This window comes from Guillardia theta (assembly GCF_000315625.1).
Source record: "Guillardia theta CCMP2712 unplaced genomic scaffold GUITHscaffold_61, whole genome shotgun sequence".
NCBI classification, from domain to species: Eukaryota; class Cryptophyceae; order Pyrenomonadales; family Geminigeraceae; genus Guillardia; species Guillardia theta.
Window position 1 is genome coordinate 133,186 of NW_005434613.1, and position 23,680 is coordinate 156,865.

General features: G+C 51.2%; 7 protein-coding genes across 7 annotated transcripts; 3 read left to right on the plus strand and 4 right to left on the minus strand.

Annotated features, from left to right (window-relative positions):
- Nucleotides 1-1,597: 1,597 nt before the first annotated feature.
- Nucleotides 1,598-2,180, minus strand: GUITHDRAFT_112680 (hypothetical protein; the record flags this gene model as incomplete). Its single annotated transcript, XM_005828131.1, has 2 exons — nucleotides 1,598-1,864; nucleotides 2,001-2,180. 2 exons carry the CDS (start codon nucleotides 2,178-2,180, stop codon nucleotides 1,598-1,600), a joined length of 447 nt encoding a protein of 148 aa, XP_005828188.1.
- Nucleotides 2,181-2,964: 784 nt separating this feature from the next.
- GUITHDRAFT_153885 (hypothetical protein) lies at nucleotides 2,965-3,796 on the minus strand. The gene has a single exon (XM_005828132.1). It carries the CDS (start codon nucleotides 3,274-3,276, stop codon nucleotides 3,118-3,120), a length of 159 nt encoding a protein of 52 aa, XP_005828189.1. The 5' UTR covers nucleotides 3,277-3,796; the 3' UTR covers nucleotides 2,965-3,117.
- A 4,183-nt stretch (nucleotides 3,797-7,979) lies between these two features.
- On the plus strand, nucleotides 7,980-8,492 carry GUITHDRAFT_112681 (hypothetical protein; the record flags this gene model as incomplete). The annotated part of the gene is made up of 1 exon (XM_005828133.1): nucleotides 7,980-8,492. One exon carries the CDS (start codon nucleotides 7,980-7,982, stop codon nucleotides 8,490-8,492), a length of 513 nt encoding a protein of 170 aa, XP_005828190.1.
- Nucleotides 8,493-9,139: 647 nt separating this feature from the next.
- Nucleotides 9,140-17,752, minus strand: GUITHDRAFT_142137 (hypothetical protein; the record flags this gene model as incomplete). Its single annotated transcript, XM_005828134.1, has 12 exons — nucleotides 9,140-9,207; nucleotides 9,251-9,317; nucleotides 9,394-9,453; nucleotides 9,508-12,633; nucleotides 12,724-13,191; nucleotides 13,470-13,949; nucleotides 14,074-14,208; nucleotides 14,309-14,421; nucleotides 14,474-14,941; nucleotides 15,290-16,748; nucleotides 16,828-16,954; nucleotides 17,001-17,752. 12 exons carry the CDS (start codon nucleotides 17,750-17,752, stop codon nucleotides 9,140-9,142), a joined length of 7,323 nt encoding a protein of 2,440 aa, XP_005828191.1.
- Nucleotides 17,753-19,018: 1,266 nt separating this feature from the next.
- On the plus strand, nucleotides 19,019-19,602 carry GUITHDRAFT_153886 (hypothetical protein; the record flags this gene model as incomplete). Its single annotated transcript, XM_005828135.1, has 5 exons — nucleotides 19,019-19,160; nucleotides 19,206-19,291; nucleotides 19,340-19,366; nucleotides 19,419-19,485; nucleotides 19,536-19,602. Coding segments are annotated over exons 1-5 (355 nt in total), but the record flags the coding sequence as incomplete, so codon positions are not given.
- Nucleotides 19,603-21,001: 1,399 nt separating this feature from the next.
- GUITHDRAFT_112685 (hypothetical protein) lies at nucleotides 21,002-22,270 on the minus strand (the record flags this gene model as incomplete). The annotated part of the gene is made up of 4 exons (XM_005828136.1): nucleotides 21,002-21,077; nucleotides 21,691-21,744; nucleotides 21,791-21,862; nucleotides 22,104-22,270. The coding sequence occupies 4 exons, from the start codon at nucleotides 22,268-22,270 to the stop codon at nucleotides 21,002-21,004; spliced, it is 369 nt and encodes a 122-aa protein (XP_005828193.1).
- A 393-nt stretch (nucleotides 22,271-22,663) lies between these two features.
- Nucleotides 22,664-23,430, plus strand: GUITHDRAFT_153887 (hypothetical protein). Its single transcript, XM_005828137.1, has 3 exons — nucleotides 22,664-22,805; nucleotides 22,852-22,984; nucleotides 23,094-23,430. The coding sequence occupies exons 1-3, from the start codon at nucleotides 22,671-22,673 to the stop codon at nucleotides 23,285-23,287; spliced, it is 462 nt and encodes a 153-aa protein (XP_005828194.1). The 5' UTR covers nucleotides 22,664-22,670; the 3' UTR covers nucleotides 23,288-23,430.
- The last annotated feature ends 250 nt before the right edge of the window (nucleotides 23,431-23,680 follow it).

Here is a 23,680-nt window from a genome sequence, read left to right on the forward strand (position 1 = left end):
CCTTCCTCTCCCCCTCCTCCATCTTCCCCCATCTCATCACTCACGGCCTCAAGCTTCCACCGCATGAAGTCTTCCTGCAGCCCAACGGCCGTGTGGACCAGGAGCACTCCCGCGAGCTTCTGATCCCCAACATCCGGCCAGCATACCTCCCCCACCAGCTCCTTCCCTCCCTCCGAGTAGCAGACGCTGCTCCTGCGCACACGTCAAGGCGACAAGGAGCACGGGGGAGGACAGCCGACCTTTTCAATGGGTGCTTGCACAGTTTGATGTCTGGCCATGGCGCACACGCTTACTTGAAGATGGCAGCGACTCTCGTACCTTGATCGTTTCGCCATGCAGTCTTGATCCTCCGCCCGGTCTCTTCGCTCTGGGAAGTACGAGCAGACATGCTGGGAGGTTCAGTCATGCTGCTCTCAAACTGCTCATCGCTGCTGTGGTATCCTACCTTAGGTGGAACGCGGTAGCTGATCTGGCGGCGAGACTACAATGATAGGAGATCTGTCCGCAAAAAGCCTCAGCGAACCTTTCCCCGGATGTTGGTGGAGCAGGTTCGATATGAGAGGAGTCGGTCAAGAAGAAGAAACATCTCTGCATAACGTGATTGACTCTTATGAAGGATCTGCAGACTAACTTTCTATACGTTCTGTTCCTGTTTTCTACCTTCCCCTCGTTCTCTTCTACCATCACCCGCTCCTCGCCCTCGCCCTCGCCCTCCTCATACCATCAATGCGCTCAGGTAGGCTCGCTTGGGTACGAGCCATGGTGAAAGCATCTAAAGTGAATTTGATATCCGGCAAGATGGGCGACCAGTGCCGTGCCCGCCGCGGCTGAGCCCGGCCGGCCGGGCCCCGCCGGGGGGCCGCACCGTACTCGAGTCCCGGCGCCGGCCGGGGCCCCACGCGGACTCCACTCCAGGCTCCGGTGTGGGCCGACCGCCCGGCGTCAGGAGCCTGACCGTCCGCCGGGCGGCGGGCCGCGCTGCGGCGGCCCGGGGGGCCAGTGCAACGGGCCCAGTGCCACGGTGACTCGAACCGGGCCCGCGCGGAACTGCGCGCATGACTCTGTGAGACTCTTCAAGCTGAGGCAACCGTTGAACGGCCTGTTACTTACTGAGTTGTCGGAATCATGAATAACTTAATTGAACTGAGCACAGCGGCAGTGGAGTAAAACACACCGTCCCTGACACAGTGACAAATTCTTCAGGCTTGAACTTGGAAGTGACCGTCGGACCGACCCACTGAGCTAGCCGCTATGATCGGACTGATTGTGAATGCTGTCAACAGAGTTGCTTTCACTGATGAGGGTTGAAGGGTCTCACTATGTTACCTCGACATCCATCACCGTGGAAGGAATGACAGTGATCTCTTTCTGCATTGTTCAGAGCTGAGGTAGTTGAGTTGTTCACACACAGACAAGGTACTCATTTGAAGGTAGTCATTTTGTTGATAATTCACAGCGTGTTGACCTAACTTAGTAATTCACAGCTTGTTGCCCGTCTCGAAACTCACCGACTCAAAACTCACTCTAACACCAACCTAATCATACACCAGAAAAAAGACAATTTGAGACAACAAGGTTGAACCAGGCATGTCTTTCTTCAACCATCGCCCTCAGTTGTGCATATGGCATCCAGCGGCTGTCTGACATACCACGAGATCCATCCGGGATCAAGAGAAGGCTCATTCCCATTTTCGATCGCTGCAACGCTCACTGCTGCTGTCGTCGTCGTCGATGCTTCCTCCTCCTCCCTCTCAATGCTCTCTTCTGACATCGAGCCCTGGCGGTCGGCGCGCTCACGGCTGTAGGGCCACTTTTCGATGCCGAGCTTGCGGCAGGCGGCCTTGAGGGAGCTGAGCGACACGCCCTGAGCAAGAGAAGTCAGAGGTAGGCGCACAACAGGATATATGCTGATGATTACTACTGCGGAGAACACGGAGAAGGGTTGAGGAGAGTGCAGCAGTACAAGAGGATGCAGGCAGCGAGTTCATGGCAGAGTGTACCAGCTGTTTCGCAGCGTCTATTTGTCGAAGGCCGAAGAAACTCTCCACCACCTGCCTCGTGAGCTGGATATCATCCCTCCTGTCCGAGTCACGGGGCCTCGAGCGAACGACCACGCTCACTGTCTCTTGAGGATGCACCTGGTCATCCAACATGAGGCCGTTGACGAGCTCATGTGCCATCCTTTCTCTCTCCTCAATCTTCTTCTGCTCCTCCTCCGACCCGTCGTGCTTGAGGACTCTTCTCCTTCTTCAACTTCTTTCCCGTCGCACCGGCCGTGGGCTTTTTCACTACAACTTTTACTCAAATTGTATTATCTGTTTTAAAGTGGATATGCTGACAATAACATTGTTGTAATGAAACTGCCAGGCAAAAGTCACGTTACCAAGATATCGCAGTCTTTTCTCGTGACACGAACATGATATAAAGCCGCGCAACTAGGCGAGGTTGAATATGATATCAACTAGTTCATCTCTGACAACTCAGAAAGCAGAACGTGGATGCTCATTCGTGCTGCAAGCGAGGTAGAAGAGCACCCGCACGCTATAGTTGCAACACGCTATGGTTGTACAGTGTTGCTGAGTAGAGTGTGGATGGCATCAATGAGAAACTGAGACAGCCGTCTCAGACTTTGACGACGCTTGATCACTACTCTAAGTGATTGTGAATTCCTGGGCCTCATCTATACTTGGCGTGGTTGGTTCAAAAGATTTGCTTCTATGCATCTAGATGAGATCCAGCCGTCATGAATACCGAGATGGCAATTTGTATCTGTTTCATCAGACAAAACAATTTATCAACAATGACAAACAGAGCAGCACAGGAGCAGAAACATCCGGGCCGCAAGTCTGGCGTCTTCAGTCATGGCAACCTGAGAACCCTGCTATTCCATGACCTCACGATTCAAAAGTGCAGTAGTACTCATCATGACAACAGCTCTACACGTTCTCCAGCGCTCAGTGTACTACGGTAGACCACATTCGCTTGTTATGAAGCAAGAAGAACAACACTAATTGTTCTAGTTACCTCTCGGGGAACTCTATTCTTCATGTCCCTTTCGCCCTCGAAACCTATGCTTTACCCTTACAAAACTTGCTGTTTGTTCAACTTCCCTTTCAATTAGCCTGTGTCCTCCAAAGCAGACTCCTCTACATACCACGAGATCCATCCGGGATCAAGAGAAGGCTCATTCCCATTTTCGATCGCTGCAATGCTCACTGCTGCTGTCGTCGTCATCGATGCTTCCTCCTCCTCCCTCTCAATGCTCTCTTCCGACATGGAGCCCTGGCGGTCGGCGCGCTCACGGCTGTAGGGCCACTTTTCGATGCCGAGCTTGCGGCAGGCGGCCTTGAGGGAGCTGAGCGACACACCCTGAGCGATGCATCTGATCAGTAGAAGTCTATTGAGGACAAAAAGAGATAGAGGCCAGGGGTAGGAGGTAAATGTTCATCGAGCAATAGGATATGTGACGTAATCGAGGAATTACCAGCTGTTTCGCGGCGTCTATTTGCCGGAGGTGAAAGAGACTTTGTATTCCCTCCCTCGTCAGCATGATTTCCCCTCGCTTCTCAGAGTCCCGGGGCCGGAAGCGAATGAGAACGCTGGCATTCTGTTGCATTGGAGTGTTGATGGTAATTAGCTTCAACCCCCTTGTATCTGCTGCTCTGCCTTGAAACTTGGATGTAGATCTCCTCCTTGACCTTCCTCTGCCTCCAACTTCTTGTGCGATCGCTATGTTTTGCCTTCTCTGCCCTCTCAGAACACCCTTGTCCTTCCCTCCAAGATTCTCTTCCCCACTACTCTGATTCAGTATAATTGCATTATTAGGTTCCAAACAGGCCAAAACTTTTCGAAACTTCGCTGATGTTCTTTGGCTACCCGGTCACCTTGAAAACAATTTTTTTCGAATTCTTGTTGGTTGCCTCGTGACCAACGGATTCAAAAAATACTCTTTTCGTTCATATCTGGACGATTTATTTTACAACAGGTAGTCAGCAGGCAAAACAGCACTGGGTGGGGGTAGTCTATGGATATTGGAGGGGTGGAGGTCGCTTCCGGTCGCCGACTCCAGTGCATCGAAGATTTCGTGCTGAACTCAGATTGAAATAAAGGTGGTTAATTTCAAAAATTTCAACAAAATGATAAATTGATTTCAAACGATTGTCTTGCTGGATACAACACATCGTCGTATCTGATGAAGTCCTAAACTTGAAAAATCGACAACAATGAGTTTTCTGAAATGAGCGCATGATTCCTATCAGTGGATCGAGAAACTTTGAACAAGACTTGTAAATGAGAGCATCACTCTTTGTAGACATGTATCCCTGATTGATTGCGGTGGAACTCTGTAATCCAGTTCTCAAGTTCAAAGATCAGTTCTGTCTGAGCTGCGTTTTTGTTTGCGACGGGAACATGCATGACGAACTGAAGAGGTATACTACACCAGGGAACTACCATTGTTTGTTCTCAGCAAAACGATGACGTGTTTTTACCCCACACAAAAAGGACAGTGATAGATGTCTGCAGTAAGTGGGAGGCCTGTGATCGGTGGGGAAACATCGCGTCGCGATGACGCAATTGCGGCGTACTTAATGTTTGGCAGCTGGACGGATTCAAGAGAGAGAGAAAGGTGAGATTTGTGACAATCTTGCTTCGTGAACATTGCCCTGCGCAGAGCAGAATTTGAGATCTAAGCCAAAGATCGGCTGCAATAAACTTTGATCCTTCGACCCCATCATTTTGTAGAATGGAATTGCATCATGATGCCGTTCCTTGCAACTTGATCACCACATCCTACCTCAGTGCAAACTGGAATTCCCTTTTTCTAAATCATCAATCATCTACATGTAGAAGAAATGAACGTGAGAACGTTCATGTCTCAGTTGTCCATATTTGTCTGCGCCTTCCTGATTCACCACTGTCTGCTACTGGTAATTCACAATCGCATCATGCTTCCACTCCTGTCTTGATGTCCAAGCGTTGATGCTTGCTCATCAGCTTGTTTGTAAGCTTGCTCGTCAGCCTATAGTCAATCTACTTACTCTCCCCGCCCGCTGGTTTGCTCGTCCGTCCGAGTGACACTTTTCTCAGTTTTTCCTGGTGAATGGCTCGCCTGTGTCCTTCATCTTGTCGTTTCAGCTGACTCGCCTGCCTATTTGCCTGTGGTACACAACAACCTTTGGGAGTTAGAAATGTCTTAAGCAACATTCTTTTGGAATCTGAAATATTTAATTTGAACAATCAATATACCTTTACTAGAACTCAACAAGAAGGGTACGTTACCTCTGCCTGCTGGGGTAACGTCTTCCCCTCGAACTACACTCAGGGGCTTTGGTGCAGTGTAGTCCATGTCCATAGTATTGCTTGCCCTTCTACCAGCATGTTTGCTGCTTGCATGTCTTGTCAGTATGTTTGTACGCCTACCTGCCTGTCTGCTTTTCCGTCTATTGAGCGCCTGCGCTCAACTCTTCCTCCGTTGTTCTCTCCCCTCCCGGCCTTCCCGTTGGCACCTCCAGTTGAGCGATAGTGTTTGTGTTGGAAGTTGTATTATGTCGGAGCAAGAGACATCCGGCGGGGAGGCGCGTGAGGCGTGGGGAGGTAGTGAAGTCCGAGGGCGCTTGCCTGTTACAGCACTGGGGGAGGAGGTGAAGTCCGAGGGCGCTTACCCGTCACGGCATGGGGGAGGAGGTGAAGTGCGAGGGCGCTTACCTGTCACGGCATGGGGGCCAACGGGAGTCCTGCCACCGGAAGCATGGCCAACTCCTAAGAAGGTAAAACTTCTGTGGGTGGGGGTAGTATATGGGAAATGGTAGGGGTGGAAGATTTTTTTTTCTTGAGATTTTCGATTTTTTTGGATTTTTCGAAGTTTTTTTACTCCTTGCTAGAATTGAAGGGCAGAGTGTGAAGGTAACAAGGGGAATGATGGGATGACACAGGGGATGACAGGCCATGTCCTCTGATCATGTAGAAGCACCTCAGCTCATCATGGCGTGATACGAACCTTCATCAATCGTGGGATGCAGAGTTGTGTTGTATTGCAGCGGATCCTTTCACTGTCACCAACGGAGGATCGCGATTGTGAGCTTTGCTGAGGCTGACCCGCCATCTTTTGTGTTTCTCCTTGTTCAATCACGGCCGTTGACGTGTCGATCCTTCCTTGTGGTTTACTGTGGCCTTGGAGGGGAGCAAGCTTGCAGCTAGAGAGAGAGAGAGGGAGAGACAGACATACAGACAGACAGACAGACAGACAGACAGACAGACAGACAGACAGACAGACAGACAGACAGACAGACAGACAGACAGACAGACAGACAGACAGACACAGACAGACAGACAGACAGACAGACAGACAGACAGACAGACAGAGAAAACGAGAGAGACAGAGAAGATAGAGAGAGTTGAGAGCAGTCGTCGTGCAGCTGTTGATGGTGCAACTCAAGACAACAATCGACGTCACGTCAGGTGTCGAGGCTCTATCACACAAGCCTGGTTGGGTTGCCATGGGTGTGAGTGAGGATCTTGATTTTGTAGAAATTGACGAAGAAAGCTGCAGGACGAGTTGCCAAACCAAAAAGAATCATCTTGATAAACGGAAAGGACAACTAACGGAGTGCATTCAAGACCAACTTGCTATCTAATTCACCAGGAACACTCCCACTTTAAACAGCTATCAGCAAGGGCGACGAAGCAATCAATCACAGCTGTGAACGGGCAGCTGATCTCAACTCAATCATGGTACAATCACCATCTCATGAGTGAGATAGTGATGTCTGGCTAGACATTTGCTACTTCCCCCCCCCCTGATCAATCCCTGAGATATTGGAGGCATGCAAGGACAAGGCATACTTGTATGGTTTGACGTGACGGTATTCCGTGAGTGCAATGAAAATGGATAAAGATTGCCTCGCCTGCGCGATCTTTTACATACTACCTTCTCTAAGATGTAGTCGTGATTCCATATTCCATGCATGAGCCAGCTGCTGCGCGTTTGCTGAATAGCATCTAGAATCCATGTCGCACCTTAGCTCTCATCACAAGCAGTCTCACAGAAAATGCTCATTGATGCCTTGAAGGAAGGAGAAGCTTCGGAGCTCTCACGGGAGGTATCCTTTGTACTCGTAGCTTTTAACTTGTTAAGTGAACGGGTGCTAGGCAGAAGCTGTGGGAGTTCGATGCAGAGATTGTATCTGTATCCGAACAATCATATTCCTGGAGTCATTTTTTCTTTGGAGAATCACAACAATAGCTTTCAAGGCTTTGTCGCTATCACAAATTTGCCGAAGATATATGAAGCACATGAACTCGCATCAAATGGTTTTCAGCACTTGTATCTGAGATGAATCCTATGGAGAAATAATAGGATCCCAGGACTCTAAGATAGTGGCATGCATGCCCTGTATGTTTTGATAACGATTTGCATTGGGGACATTATCAAACCCATCGTCCGAGTCGTTCCCACCAAGTACAAATTTCCTGCCTCACTGCGATCGAATGCTCCAATGGAATCTAAGAATTCCTCCTGCTCTTGAACATTTGGCATCTGACAATCCGATGGTGCATCGGACAACGAGGGGGTGGATGTTGTTGCTCGTTGATCCCTCCCTCCTACTCCCGCTACAGCCGCCAGCGACTAGCCCCGCCATTACCCCAAAAAAAAATGATTAAAGCTGCAATGTTGACTGAAAGTTTCAACCTCGGTGCCGTGACTGGGAGCATAATCAGGAGTTCGGGTCCGTGATAGTCATCGACGGTCATCTCCCGATGAATTTGGATTTCAAACAATTTTACTTCAAAATCAAATCAATTTGTACCTGGGGATTCCAGTCCACCCCCATGAGCGTCAGAGCTCAGGACAGGGTTGGGTTCTGATATTTGAAAATAATTTCAATGAGCGAATCAATTTCAATATTTGCGATAACTGAAGTTAAGGAGGCTATGCAGTAAAGAACAAACGCACACCCTTTGATTCCGGTGCCTCGCAAATGCTCGCTACCGCTGCCGCTCCTATGCCTCCTGCTCCACCTTCTCAGCCTGCTCCTCCTGCTCAGCCTGCTCCTCCTGCTCCACCTTCTCAGCCTACTCTCTCCTCTGTGCTCGTTCAAGCTCGGCCCCGCGACTCAAACAGGCGCGACAACATTCTCCTCGACCTTTCTAGTATCTCCGCCCTGTACCACCTCAAGCTCTCGCAGGCCGCGCAAGCCTTGGGCATCTCCCTCACCTCGCTCAAGACTGCATGCAGAAAGCTTGGAATAGAGAGATGGCCCTACCGGAGGAGGGATGAAGAGACGGAGAGCGACGAAGACCAGCTCGCCCATCAGCCTGTAGCAGGACGCAAACACGCGCAGGAGGATCGTGTGGGTGAAGGGAGGGAGGAGGAAATTCAGTTCAACAACGATTGGATCGCGTGGTACATGTCATTTCCTCTGGAAGAAGAAAGCAATGGGATGGAGGACGTGGATTGGAGTGATGACTCGAGCTCACAATTTCAACGGTAATGCAAGTTGATCAGGAGAAAGATGGCAGAGCGATCGTCTATTGGTTTTTCCTGCAAATACTATGGTTCTTGATGTTTTTCTGAATGGGTCCAAAAAGGAACAACCCTTCAACACATGATTAGTATCCGCAGGAGGAAAAGCAATCATTATCAGTCTTAAAACAGAGTGCACATCACTAAACAGAGTGCATATCACTTCCATCTTGTGCATTCAATCTTGCATTTCCACTTTTTTGTCTCAGGCTCGAACAAATCTTGCTTCCATCAAAAGTTTTCTTCTGTCTCAGATGGAATTCTGGTTTGACTCCCTCTTGAAAGATGACACCACCAACATTTGATTCTTCGAAATGTGAAGCAATTTGTACCAAACAATGTCATTTGAAAGTAGAGCTGAGCTGCAATTTTCGAATAATTAAAGAATTTCAGGACACTATCAATTTAGTTCTTCATGTGTGTGGTAGAAATAGTCTTGCTAAATTTCAGCACAGTAGTTGTGTTGACAACTTTGCTGACGAAGAAACTCTGATAATCAATTCCAAGGTTGGAGAAGTCCACTTTCGTATCATCTGAGATCACAACAGACATTCTCTTTACTCACATTTGACAACACAGGTCTCAATGAATACAACTCAAGCTCAAGCTCGTCTGTCACGCGTTCGGCGGCTCGTACGCGATCTGTCCGGACTCGGGGTTGAAGTAATAATGGAGCAATCCCACTGCGCTCACGTCAAGAATTCTCTGCAGCATGTTGACCCTCACCGTAAGGCGGATGATCCCCACTGCCAGTCTTGATGATCCAACCCGGCACTGTAGGAGGCTTCCACACCTGCTCATGCCATTAGCGCCACCATACCATTCCCACCTCCTTGTTGTTCTCTCCTCCTCCTCTCCTCCTCTATTACCTTCTGCTTCGTCTCCGAGTTATGGTAGAACCACGCATTCCTTCCCTTGCTCCAGTGCACCTGCTCGAGCAGTCATCGAGACTGTCACAGACGTGCTGTCAAGAGAGCTCTCACCGTCCACTGCTTCCCCTCCTGCCGCATCCTCTTGGTCTTCGAGTCATCCGCTTTCAGTCTGTCTCCCTCCGCACTCATCGCTCGGTTGCTCGCACTCTCCTCGTCCAGACTTTCAACGTGAGACCCCCGGGAGGAGACGGATCCAAGCTCCATCAACTCGCTTCCCGATGAGTAGTCGTCCTGCTCCACCTGCATGCTCATCTGCCACCCGCTCGACTCGCACGCGCTCGTCGCGGTCATCCCAGCTGGAGGCTCCAGAGACTTCGCCCATGTGCTCGTGTTGATCAGCTTCATCAGCCATTCAGACCGCGCCTGCGGCTGCTCTCCTCCTTCAAGCACCTCTGCCTTCTTCAGCCCTCCCCACTGCTCGAACCCGACGACCAGTACCATCAGCCCGCTCCGCTTCAGCAGGTTCATCCGCTGGATCCACAGCCCCGCTGGCTTGTGGGACAAGCCTCGCTGGCTGCTGCTCTGCATGCAGTCGTCCCTCGCGTAGATCTCGATGGTTGTCGCCACGCCGTGTAGCTTGAAGCCCAGGGAACTTCCGCACTCGTGCACGGCAACGGCGCGTTCGAACTTGGTGTTCATGCTCGACAGCACCTGCGCAATGTCGTCGAATATCTCCGAGTTCGCGGCTGCCCTCCTGGCATCCATGTCGATTCCAAATTGCTTCAGAGTCTCTTCCAGGGCTTGAAACCCCTCGCTCAGCTGCGACAGGATCGCCTCAGCTCCTGCTCCTCGTTGTCGCAGCCACACGCAGTACTGCATCAGCATGACCACGTGCGTGTCGTCAAGAACGTTCTTGTTCGTCTCCTTATCGTTCCCCATCTTGACCAGCCGGTTGTCGCCCAAGAACAAGGTGCCGCTCTCCCACGCAGCGATGAAGTCACCTACCAGTTTCACCTGCACTCGCTCGATCTCTGGGTTCTCCTGGTTCGAGTAACGGCAGAGCGAGATGACCCACAGCAGCTCAGCGATGACGTCGTAGGGAACACCTCTAAGCTCCTTCTCGCATGTCGTGTGCACAGCATTCAGCAGAATATTCTCAACCTTGTCGTCGTGCGTTCCCAGCAGCCCCAGCGAGACCAGGATCGACACACAGTCCTTGAGCAGCGTCCATTGCCCACCCGAAGTCTCGTCAGATATCTGCAGCAGCCTCGACGTCAGCATCGGCTGGATGATCTCGATGCTCTGCATGTTGCGAATGTGCGCACGGGCTATCATGGCAATGTGGTGACACGTCATGCTCGCCAGCAACGAGGCCGCCTGGTCCACCATCGTCCGGAAGGCACGCAGGTTGTAGTGCCCGCAGTAGGGATAGGCTCCCAGCAGCTCGACGATCTGCTGGGCGTTGAGGGTGGAGAAGACCTCAGGGCTCATGATCCTCTCCAGCACGATGTTGATGGAAGAGCTCACAGACGACTGGTAGGTGCTTGGGAACTTCCCGCAGGCCACGAGGATGGAGCAGAGCGGGTCACCTGCAAGGAGGGAGAGGTACTCGGGCTTGTGGCAGTGGAGCAAGACTGAGTGCACAGCCGCGCTGATGCTCTCTAACGCCTCCTTTGACAACTTTGACAAGGCAGAGGCCCACCTGCCGACAGCGTCCGCCCACACTCGGCCAGTCAAGGCGCACATGCGATCTTCCTGGGTCCAACGGATGATCTCTTGGATGAGCTCAGGTTTGATCCTGACTTCCATCCTGCTGCTCCCATACGGCATGAGATCGAACTCGACGAGGAACTCAGTCAGAGTCTCCGCCAGGAAGACAATGTCCTGCACGCTCAGAGCACGGACGACCTCAAAGGTCCTCTCTTGCAGCCCAGAGCACATGAGAGCCGAGGCGAGCCGGGTCTGGTGGACAGGAGGCGAGTGCAAGAGCAGCTTGTAGATCGCCATGATGTGATTGGGCTGCAGCATCCGCAAGTTCCCGAAGACGCAGGCGAGTCGTTCAACGAAGAGAATGGCTGAATTCCTGTCAGTCACACCGCGGAGAGCCACGTCAGGCTCGCTCAGGTTGATCCGGAGGTCAGTAAGGTAAGGTCTCAGCCGCAAGTTGTCAAAGAAATATTTTGACTTCTCGAGATCTTGTCCAGAGAGCGACTCCCACCTCTCTTTCAGGACCGTCAAGACATTCCACCCCATCACGCTAAGGAGGTCATGCTTCAGCCTTACCCAGCCCCTCAGCCGCAAGTTGCCGTCGGAGGTCAAACTCGCATTGTTCACCAGCACCAGATCGCCCTTGTCCACCACGTCGATCACAACGCACTTGTTCCTTAGACACAGGGCCGGACAGTAGCCGCAATCATCCAAAATTTCTTCCTTGGAGAGTTGCAGACCAAAGCTGTTGGCCAGCTCCAGCATCTCATTGATGATTGGGACTCGTGCTTCTGCCATCGTCAGGTCTGTGAAGCGACAGCGAGCATGAAAGGCCAGCAGCTTCCAATCTTCACTCTGACTCACAAGCTGCTTGAAGAGCTCGGGTGCATAATTCTTGTACGACAAAAAGAACAAGTGCATCCGAGGCAGCAACTCCCACTCCAGCTCATGCTCCAGGTCGGATGGCAGACTACCCGGTGTGCCCCAGCGGACCCGCTCTTCGGCATGGATGGCGTTAAGGCTGTAAATCTCCAAGTGGTTCTTCAGCAGCTCTGCGATCAGCGATGAGATGGTCTCATCCCCGAAAGTTGATCGTCCCGGCGAACTCGCCTGGTTTGGATCCTGAAACACCTTCTCGGCCCGCAAGCACTCTTGGGAGATGCATGTGACCCAGAGCGCGTGCGTGATGATCCGGAGCAGTTGGAACGAGAGTTTACCACGGCTGATGCCCTCATCGCTCATGTCGGACTTATGGGACGCAACTCGAGTCAAAGTACACTTCAAGAGAATCGCCAGCCGTTGAGAAGACAGGCTCTCACCCAAGGACCCGATCCCTCGCCAGAAGTCGCAGATGTCTTGCAGGTCCAGGTCCTTCGCTCTTGCTACTATGTGACACACGATCTTGTCGATGGACTGTTGACAGGGCGCCAGCCCAGATTCTCCCAGGGAGAGCAAAGACTTGCACGCGGACGAAGTGCTCATCTTGGGGACTCGGTCTGCAAACTTGGCGAGGAATTGAGATCCGGAACTCTGTCACAAAAGAAAATAGTGAGAAACGGAAAGTTTCAGTGTTGGGATGCACGACAAGCAATCTAGCAAACAATCCCGTGTCCGAAGTACCTCGATGAGCAGCGCATGTTGCCTTTGGCCATCAGACCGCGCGCAAGAGCAAAGCACGTCAACGACCATACTGGTATTGAGGATCGGAGTAGACATGGTAACACGAGATAGCAGTTTCATCGCTGTGTCACGAGCAAAAGTGTTGGGCAGTAAAGGGAAGTTTGAGTCTCCCACTGCAATCAAGAGCTTTGCAGCGCAGGAGGGGCTCAAGGACTCGACGAGCGGATTGATTCGTTTCAAGAGGGCACGGACTGGGTCCACGTTACCTACACCTTGCCAACCCGTCTGCAGGAAACCTTCTAGGACATCAGTCACTTCAGAGATTACCAATCTGTCTTTGTGTCGAACTGCCCACGAAGCCAGTATACTCATCACATCGAATGGTGGCCTGTAGCCCAACTCCCCTAAGGCTTTCACAGCCACTGCCAGTGAAGGCGCCGAGAGCCTGTCAGGACTGCTGGCAAGTTCCTGGTGGGTTCAAGAATACCATCAGTTGAAATGCATCCGTCGCGAAGGAATCTCGAATGTACCTCACAGATTATTGCTGCCAACTCGATCCTCTCTGAGCAGTGTTGACGTTGAACGTGACAGTCTTCCTTCGAACGGATCCTCACAACAAGAGAAGCAAGGATCTTGTCCAGGTGAGAATAATTCAGATTCTTCCTCACTGATCTTACACGGGGCAGTGCACACTTCACTAGATTGTCAGGGAGATTCCTGCCACCAGCACTCAACCCTACTAATACCTTTGCCGCCTCTGATGCAGAAAACTCATGGAAGTACGTGCTAGAAACATTCGCAAGGACAACTTCGAGGTCCTCGGTCAAAGGCTCCCCTAGGGCCTCAACAGATTCGAAAAGATGGATGATGTCTCGACCGTTCAGACCCTCACACTTCTCTCTCACGATAGAGCTCACAGCATCCTCATACACTCTCTTGCCCATTTTCACAAGTCTGAGCTTCCCCAGGCAATGTAGGAGCCGGGCAGCACAGAGGCAAGTCATTGATGTCACTCCCCTAGCTGCCATCTCGGCCAGTTTTGTGGTCTCTTCACGTTTCCATCCAAAAGAAAGGAGTGCCCAAAGTGCGTCCACCGCTTGCATGGGGGTCAGATCCTGCCTCTTGCTCATGGCACTGCCCAGCTCCTCCAGGAAGTTGGACTCGAAGACTGATTCAAGCTTGGCTAACGCAACGATCATCGCCACGAGCTCATTCGTTGGGAGCAGCTGCAAGTAAGCAGTCAAGTCAGCACGAGGCAAATCAAGTACGTGAAGAGACAAGGAAGCCCCAGACAAGAACAAACAAAGAAGAAATGTTCCGTAAGAATCATTGTGTTGCACAGTGAACAACCTGATGCATTGCACGGCAGCGAACTGCAATAGCCAGAATGAGATCTTCGTGGCGCGGTAAACCTCTGAGTTTGTCCATAGAATCAAGCAATGACGTAATTGTAGCCGAATGAATTCCCTCAGACATCTTCTGTACCTACACGCAATAACGGCAAATAGAGGAGACAAAAAGAGTAGAGTTAGCTGAATGTTACACATTCCATGTAAAAAATAATCTGAGATTTGATTGCAACAACCTGTGCAGTCAGGGAATCCATCAATTTCTGTGAAGTCGATTCAAGTGGCAAAGTTTTCAATGCCGCATAGCAACTCAAGATTTGAGCAACTTGTTCTATTCCTAGATGAAGACCTAAAACATCATTCAATGAGGAGGAAGATCGGAAAAACTGTTGGTGCTCCACCTTCGTCCATCAAGGTCTCAACCCTTCTTCCCGTCGCTGCAAGCATCTCATTCATGACACTTCTCTCAACTTTGGGCGATAGGGTAGCTGCCACATTCAATGATGACAGGACCTCGAACAACGAGTAAGACGCTGCAAGCCGAGTAGCATCTTTGCAAAGACGTTGTGCGAAGTCAATGTCACGAGAGTTTGGGACGCAGAACTTGCCCAAGGCAAATAAAAGTTGGAGGATGAGTTTTGCATCATCACGGGCCGTGTAGGTCTTCACCAGCGCCTCTTTGAGCTTCTCAATCGATTTCCACGGATATTCCTGTAGCTCGATGTGGCTCGTCATGTAGGTCAGTCGGTTCAGACAGAACGTCGCCCGGTCGAAGTCAAGCTCCTCAAGCGGAAAGCTGTTCAGGTACTCGGACAGCTCCTTCAAGGATGTGATACTTGATATGTACTGCTCGAACTCAGTCAGTTTTGCTTCAGGCAACTTGTTCAATGTTTTCTTGGATTCAGAAACAATTGACTTGACCTGCTGCTGTGCCTGCTGCTGAGGCTGCTGCTGAGGCTGCTGCTGAGGCTGCTGCTGTGCCTGTTGAGGTTGTGCCTGAGGCTGCTGTGGATGTGACTCCATTGAACGCCCAGCAGAATTTGGATGAAGATTCGTTTGCACTTTCTCTGTATCAACATGAAATGAGCCCCTCCTCTCCTCTCCTCTCCTCTCCTCTCCTCTCCTCTCCTCGACTAAAGACATCTGTCTTGGTTCAAACCTTCCCTGCTGAGGAGGAAGACTGTTTTCAAGTTCTGAAGAACCTTGATTCGGAAAACCTTGGTTTGCAAAACCCGCATAACTGGTGCTGCTAACAAGCGCCTCTCGCGCTGCTCTCTTCTCCGAGATCTTGTTTCTCAAATCAGTAACTGAATTGTTGTCTCGATTCTTTTGCCAGTCATGTTTGTGCGCAACCAAGATTCTGACTTCACAGCCTTCAATAATGATGAATTCATGCCGGAGAGCACTTTCCATGGACTTGGCATTGTCGAACGAGGTGTAAGCAAATCGTTTTCCAGGTGGAATAAATGTGTTGATGACTCGTCCAAACATCTCCATGTTCTTACGAATGGCATCTAGATTCAACCAAGCATGCCCGCCAGCAATTGCAGTCAAAAACACGCGGAATTCCTGTCGATCTGGTCGAGTAGAGTTACTTGGAGGAGGGGATCGCCGATTACGTGGAGGCGATCGATTCGATTGCAAAGAGGATCCCCACTTGTCTTCATCTCGTGAGGCCGTCGGAGAGATAGGAGAATTGTGCCCCGGTCCTGCTGGACCGTCATCTCGTAGTTTTGCTTTGTCAATCAGATCCTCTCTACCACGATCTGCTTGAGAGCTGCTCCAATCTCGTTTATCGTCCCCATACGCGGGACGGTCAACATCCATTCTGTAGTCCGAATGCCACGATGATGCAGAGTACGAATTATTCCAATAGTCAGACGAAGAGTATTGCCAGTTTTCATTGCGATTGCCATCACTCGTCGGCCCTGGTTTCATCTCTTGATCAACCGAAGAACCAGTTTCAGCTCGTGAGAATGCCTTTCTTCTCTTGGCCTCTCGAGGATCTGAGTCGCGAGAGTCGACATCACTCCATTTCCCGGGTCGAGACCACTCTTCCCCTTCCACAGGCTTGTCTGTAGCTGGCAAACCACCAGCAGAACGCTGCAAATTACAAGTGATCGGTTCGCCATCCTCTCGCTCGAACACCAGCTCCACCAAAGATCCGGGCTGACCCAGCACGTGATTCTTGATCACATCACGTGCTAAACCTACGCAGCTGACACCCCCCACAGAGATCAACCTGTCGCCCACTTGAACTTTGCCGCACAAGTCCACTGGTCCGCCAGCCTTGATTTCTTTTACGATACAGCATGCCTTGGAAGTACTGTCAGGATGAGCTAGAACCATCCCGACACCGCATGGACGGACAGTGTCGGGCGCTTTGAGGATATCATCGCGATCTCGTTTGCCATGAACGTCTCTGTTGTCAGGCATCGAGAATCCTTCACGAGAGTCATCAGTACTCGATCGTTGAAACGTGCTTTCGTTCCGGAAGCCTTCTGTCCTCGGATAGTTTTCTTGACCTCTCGGTGTAGTTACAGTACTTTCCATGGGCACTTGATCAGACATTTCACCACCACCCCCGGGCCTTGGCTCTGCGCGCATCAAACGTACTCTACAATGCTCCATATTCATCTCTTTCAATGCCAGCGCCTTTTCAAGCGACTCACGATTCTGGAATGAAATATAAGCAACCTGAAAAGTATGAATTTCGTTACAAGGACGACTCGTCAATGAGAAAAACTGAGCATACCCTCTTGTTCTTTGGCATGAATACATCGGTAACAAGTCCAAAACGTTCAAAATGCCACTTGAGTAGATTCCTATCCAACCATTCTCCTCCACCTGATATGCCTGTGACAAAGACTCGATGTTCGAACCTGTCCATCATCAGAACAAACTCCCCACGAGTAGAGCAAAGATTACTTGGAACTGTTGCGTGCAGCCTGTTGGCTTTCACTCAATTTTGGTATTCTTGGCATTTGTCCTTTGTCGAATCCCCTTGTCTCAGACGAGGCTTCATAATCTCCTTCGTTTCCAGCCTGTTCTTGGCCTCCTACTTCAGATCCAACCCGAATCCTGCGGGCGGGCGGGGCCTCTCCTTCAATACTGGAATCGTATTGATACGTGTTGTCGTCATCGTCCTTGTCTTTGAAGCTACGATGGGAGTGGGTATCATGAAACTCGTGATCTTCTTCTTCACTCTCACACCCGAGGATTTCATCCAGCAGCGTTTCACCATCTTCGGGGTCTGAAGGGTTATCATTCTCATTCCTGTGCTGGTGGCTTGTCTGCAAGCCCTCGGCATGCTGCTTGTTCTCTCGGTCTTGTGAGACAGCCACTATCAGATTCGACCATTCATTTCTTTCTTGTTCGTTCGTAGCTTTCAGCTGCAACAACTTCTCGTCATACTTGATGTGAATCTCGACTTCGTTGGGGAGTACAACGTCATTCGGACCCAAAGAAGCCAAACTCAGACTATCGGATACAGCTTTGGCCGTCTGTCCATCGGAAACTCGCAAACACTTGTCCGCACCGATAGATATCCACTTTTTCGCCCATCTCTTGATGTTTCCCGGCCGCTTCAAATCATCTTTTGTCAAGATACAAACAAGTCTTGCAACAAGCAGTGTTACCTGAACAAGAAGGTGTCCTTCTTTGAGGTGCCTTGGCCCCATCACAGAATTTGTACGAGAATGTACATGAGAGGTGTTTGTTGGTGTCTATGAACTCGTTTATCCTGCCACGTAAACCTCGCAGTCACTGCCGGAACATGTCTCCATCTCGAGTCTGCTTTGCAAGCAAGAGAAACTGCAATCCTCTTCGGGTAGGGCGCGGGCTATGAACACGAGGAGAGGATCTAATACAACTAATCTACACGAGGAGAGGATCTAATACAACTACTCTGGGCATAACAATGCTGCAATCCACAGAAAATAAGGGAATACAAGCACATCTTTGACTACATGTTGCAAACAAGATACACAGACCTATCCTGTCTTCTTGAGATTTCTCGCTTCTATCTCGTTCTTTCCCGTCGACGATTATTGTCTCCTCATGACTTCCCTTCTTTTCTCTCCCATCGTTTGCAAGACATTTCCCTCTCCTCACCGCAACTAATCCTCATCCCGCCCGTCTTGCACGAATCTGCTCTTCTCCTCCACCTGAGCAACCACACCTGCTCCTCCTACACCTGCTAATCCTCCTCCTCCTCCTCCTGATACCTGTGCTTCTAGTCCTCCTGCTACTCTCGCTACCTCAGTTGCAAAGTCTCCCGCTCAGCCTCCTCTAGGCATTCTCTCCCTGCATCATCCGCGCTGCTCATCCGCCCCACTAGCCACCCCCACCACCCACTATAAGTAACACAATGAATCAGAATACCCCTTCTTAAAAATACCCTCTACCCCCAACGTATTACCCCACCATGAGAAAGAGTCAAATAATATAGTCAGAAGTACCAGTACTTGACCTACCCCCCTGGGAATTTCTCCCCCCAACATTCACCCCCACCCTACATGGATGTCGACTACCGGTGGGTCCTGCTACACCCACACTGGTAAATCTTACCAAGCTGCACGAAGGAAATCATCACCACCCCTCCGTCTGCACCATCTATTAAATGACCCCCACCACCTCTGCATCCTTGAAAAAACAATAACAGTACCCCTTGCCAAGCTACCCCCTCCCCCTGATTTTGTCATTCCATGTGGAGTGTACAAGCAAGATCCAGTTATGGCAGCGTCGGAGAGCGAGGGAGGGAGCGGGGGAGGGAGCGGGGGAGGGAGCGGGGGAATGGGAGGGAACAACATATTGTTTCATGTTCTGTGTACGAGGACAGAAATACTACATGCAGTGGAAGGTGCAAAGTGAGAAATAACGGATGTTTGATAAAGTACGATGAGACACGCAGAACTACTGGTCTTGTTTCGTTGATTTATGATGACAGACAGGAGACAGAGCAACCTGAAGGAGTTGAGGATGGAAGCCGCTCGTGATGGCAACCTGGCAGCGATACGGCAGACCTATCCAGAGGGGTGCGATATCGAATACTTGAACAGGAAGGACGAGGACGGAAGGACTGCTCTGGTCCGGGACTTTCTCACTTTCTCCCCGCAATCACACGTTATGCAGCACTGGGCATGCGCCAACAAGCCGAAAGCAGGTCAGAGCCATGCTGAATGTGTGGCATATCTGCTTGAGAGAAGAGCCAACGCCACGGTAACAGCTCGGCTCCCCAAGAGAAGCGACTTGTAATCGTGCGTGCAGACTGTGGATGATGGAGGCTGGTGCCCGTATGCCCATGACGACCTGACGAGCCGCCCGTCACTCATGGTGCGAGAGCAGGTTGCTCTCGGCTGCGAGCTCGGGCAACGCGGACATAGTGAAGACCCTGTTGGATGCCAATGCCAAGGTAGGGGACAGAGTGCAAGCGCATCGAGGGTTGAAAGATGATTGCTACAGGTGGATTTTGAGGAGGCGAGCAGCCAGTGTACGGCTCTGCATTTGGCCTGCAGCAAAGGCCACACGGGTGAGAGGAGGACGTGGTGTGGATGGTGGTGGAAGTGGAGGAGCAGGAGGAGGAGGAGGAGGAGGAGGTAGTGCAGTTGGAGGATTTGGCGGAAGTGGCAGTAGGAACTAGAGGATGATGGTCAGAAGGAGAGCTGAAGGGTTGCAATCAGAGGTAGTCAAAGCCTTGATCCATGCCGGGGCGAACTGCAGGTGACGAGCTTGCTCAAGGCATGAGAGGAGCTCGAGTCTGATGTTTCCTCCTAGGTTGATGGACGGGAACAATCAGACCCCGCTGCACCGAGCGGCCGGGACGGGGAGGAGCCGAATTGTGGAGGAGAGTGAGTCGGGTGCTGGTGTGGTGGGCTGATAGGTCTGTGCCTGCAGTTGCTCTTGTCCGAGGGTGTGGATGTGAACGCTCGAGACAAGGAGGGGAACACCGCTCTGCACCTTGCCATGTATGAGCAGCAGGAGGAGTCGTGCGTCTCGCTCATACGAGCAGGCAAGCATGCGAGGTTGTCCAGCCTCGTCCTCGTCCTCAACTTGTTGCCAAGGTGCTAGCACGACGATCAAGAACAACGAGGGAGAGACGCCCCTTGCTCTCGCTCCTGATTCCTTCTGTGAGGCGGTAACCCCACAGTCTCGCGAGCTCCCCCGTGAGCAAGCAAGGAGAAAATGCAACTGACATACCCGTGGACAGGTCCTGTAGGCGGGAAAGTGCTGGATCAGATCATGAGGGAGTGCCATGTATCATATACTAGAGCAAAATAAAAGCCGCCAGGTTGCGATACCCTGATCCTCCGATGATCCTCCGGTTGTTGCCGGGTCATCCGAGTCAGCATCACACTGTCCGATGATGGCCATGACCGGGATTGCCGCAGTGCGGCCCACCGCGGCCCAGCCTCACTGGCAGGCCGCGCTCCGGCGCTCTAAATGATCAACCGTCAACTACTGACACTACTGACACAGTGCCACGGTGCGTGACTCAGTGACCCCGCGTACCGTAGCTAGTACGGTCGCGGGCCGCCGCGTCAGTGGAGTCACTGGGCTCGGGCCGCAATTCGGCACTCAGTGACTGGCTGCCATACCAATTTTGCCGCCCGGCGTACTCAAACTTCCGTTAAGTTTTGCCCATTGAAAGTAGCCAACCTTTTACTCAAAGTTAAGTTAAAAAGCAGTACGAGGACGATCAGGAGAGTCGAGGAGGCTTGACCCGTTTACTCAAAGTTAAGGTAAAAAGCAGTACGACCCTGACACTGTCGCACAGGCGCAAGACGTCTCAGCTCAAGGCCTCCCTGTCCTACGCTGCCATCATCGCGGGTGCATCCCGGTATGCGTCTCATTCCTTCGGCGGCGGCCACCGCGACATCGCTGGCATGGCGGCGCGGGGGGATTGTCCAGCGCGCCGTTAAGTGAAGGTATCAGTTAAGTTTGGGGGACAGCTGTTGGCAGGATTGGGTTTGGTTCTCGCTGTCTTTTCTCTTCTCGCCGTTTGGCCTGTGCGACAGTGTCAGGGTCAAGCCTCCTCGACTCTCCTGATTGTCCTCGTACTGATCTTTAACTTAACTTTGAGTAAAGTATCGGGCCAAACGGCGAGAAGCCAACAATGAAGCCGCTTTGGAGATCGCCGTACTCATCACGTACTAAAACTACAGTCGCACTGCGGCGGCGGCGGCGTAGTTCCCGAGACCTCCAGTGCGCCGGGTCACGTGGATCATGGAGTCGAGTCACGTCCCCCGGCAGGGCACCTATATAAGACTGGGACCCACCCCACTGAGCAGGACTGAGGCCTGGAGATAAGGGTGGGTGGGGGATTGTAGAATTCCACGAGATCACAGGGGGAGGGGGAGTCTATTCACATAAGAGGGACCACCCACCCCCCGGTCGTCATCTAATATGGACCCCACCCTCATGACGTATTTTTGTACCCACCCTCTCATTTTCCCATCCACCACCCCCGTTTATGAGGAGACAAAGTTGGGAACCTGTAAAATTAAAAAAAAGCCTCCCCCTGTAAAACCACCCCCTACCCCACTAATTACAGGAGCACCTTCTTCGCCTTCGGTCCCGCCACGTCACTACCCGTACAAAGTCCTGGAAACAACCCTACCCTTTTAGGGAGTCCAGAACTTTCTTGGTTAATCGTGCAGCTCGGGGGTGTTTCCTGAAACGTTGCGTTCAAACAACGATTTGCAAACACATAAACATACCTCTGCCCGTCCTCGAGCCACTCTTTCACCTTGCAAAGCACTCCAGGCCCCGCAACAACTCGCTTGCTCCGTCTACACCCTATCCTCAGTCTCTCACTCCATCTCCTTGTCCTCAGTCTCTGACTCTATCTCCTTGTCCTCAGTCTCTGACTCCATCTCCTTGTCCTCAGTCTCTCACTCCATCTCCTTGTCCTCAGTCTCTCACTCCATCTCCTTGTCCTCAGTCTCTCACTCTATCTCCTTGTCCTCAGTCTCTCACTCCATCTCCTTGTCCTCAGTCTCTGACTCCATCTCCTTGTCCTCAGTCTCTCACTCCATCTCCTTGTCCTCAGTCTCTGACTCCATCTCCTTGTCCTCAGTCTCTGACTCCATCTCCTTGTCCTCAGTCTCTGACTCCATCTCCTTGTCCTCAGTCTCTGACTCCATCTCCTTGTTCTCAGTCTCTGACTCCATCTCCTTGTCCTCAGTCTCTGACTCCATCTTCTTATCCTCAGTCTCTCACTCCATCTCCTTGTCCTCAGTCTCTGACTCTATCTCCTTGTCCTCAGTCTATTCCTTTATCTACACCTTATCGCCTCAGTCTCTCCCTGCATCCCCCTACCCACAGTTTCTAAACTCCATCTACCTATTCTCAATCTCTGCCTCTATGTCTCTTTCCAGCATTTCCTCGCTCCAAAGCTCTTCCACTCCCTCCATGCTCCCTTGCTTTATCGTTTCGTAACCCTTTCTTCCTTGCATCTTCATCCCTCCTGCGATTTTCCCTCAAGGTAGATAAAGTTCACTCGGTAACGTTAGTGTGCAATGATGATTGTTACCACAATGTTGTTAATCAGTTTTCACGCAATGTTTGCAGCAGCTCTTACTTTTCCACTCAGGCACCATGGAAGGGTCGCACCTCAACGCTACAACAAGGCCATACCACCCGCAATCTTGCCGTCCAAGAAAGATCAATCTCAAGCTAAAGGACATCTCGAAATTTTTCCACCTGAGGCAATCCGAGGCAGCAAAGCAGCTTGTGAGCAGATCAAGAGTATGATCTGTCAGCTGACGTCTGTTGGCAGGGAATTTCGCTCACCTCCCTCAAGTCTTCTTGCCGTCGTTTTGGGATCCTGCGTTGGCCGAGTGCGAGGGGAAATCATAATCACTTCATGGGAGAACTGCCGGTATCGCCCAGCCCCGAGCCGTCAAGGCCAAGTAAGTTTGTGCGGGATGTGAGTGGGACTAGTTATAGCCGAGGGCGACTGGATGACTTTGTGCTGCTTCCTGTAGCTGACAATACTGATTCTTTCCTCTGTTGCTGCAGGTAACGATACTAGCTCTGCTTCCGCAGCCAGGGCCTCCTCGAACTTGCCTGCTGCTCCTGCGGAAGAGGGAGAGGCTCCGCCGTTGGATCCTGCATGGATGGAATGGTTTTTAGAAACGCCGCTGACTCCCGTTGAAGACGAGGGAGGGAACGTAGGGGATCTCGTGGAAGAGACAAGTTTACCGTGTTTGTGAAGGGGAGGAAGGAAGACTGTTAACGATCCCTGAGTTGGTGTTTGTGAGGATGGAAAGGGAATGATGTGTGAGAGTTGTGATATAGAGTTGTTCTACCAGAAGGCATTCAAACATGTAATTTTTCTCGAAGCTGTCAGTATCCGTACTATTAGTATCCATGCTGTTAGTATCACCTATGTTGATAAATGGGCAAAAACGATGTTTCTCCTCCATTTCACGCACAGACTTTCACACAATCTTTAGAATCTTGTTAAAAAGTGACACCATTCTTGAAATTCTTTGAATTAGCTACTTTACGGACTTACAGGCGGGATGTTGTTTGCTGTTATAGTCCACCCGAGATGCAGTTTTGCCATCCCCCGTGCTTGGCTATTAGAGACAACTTGGAAGCCG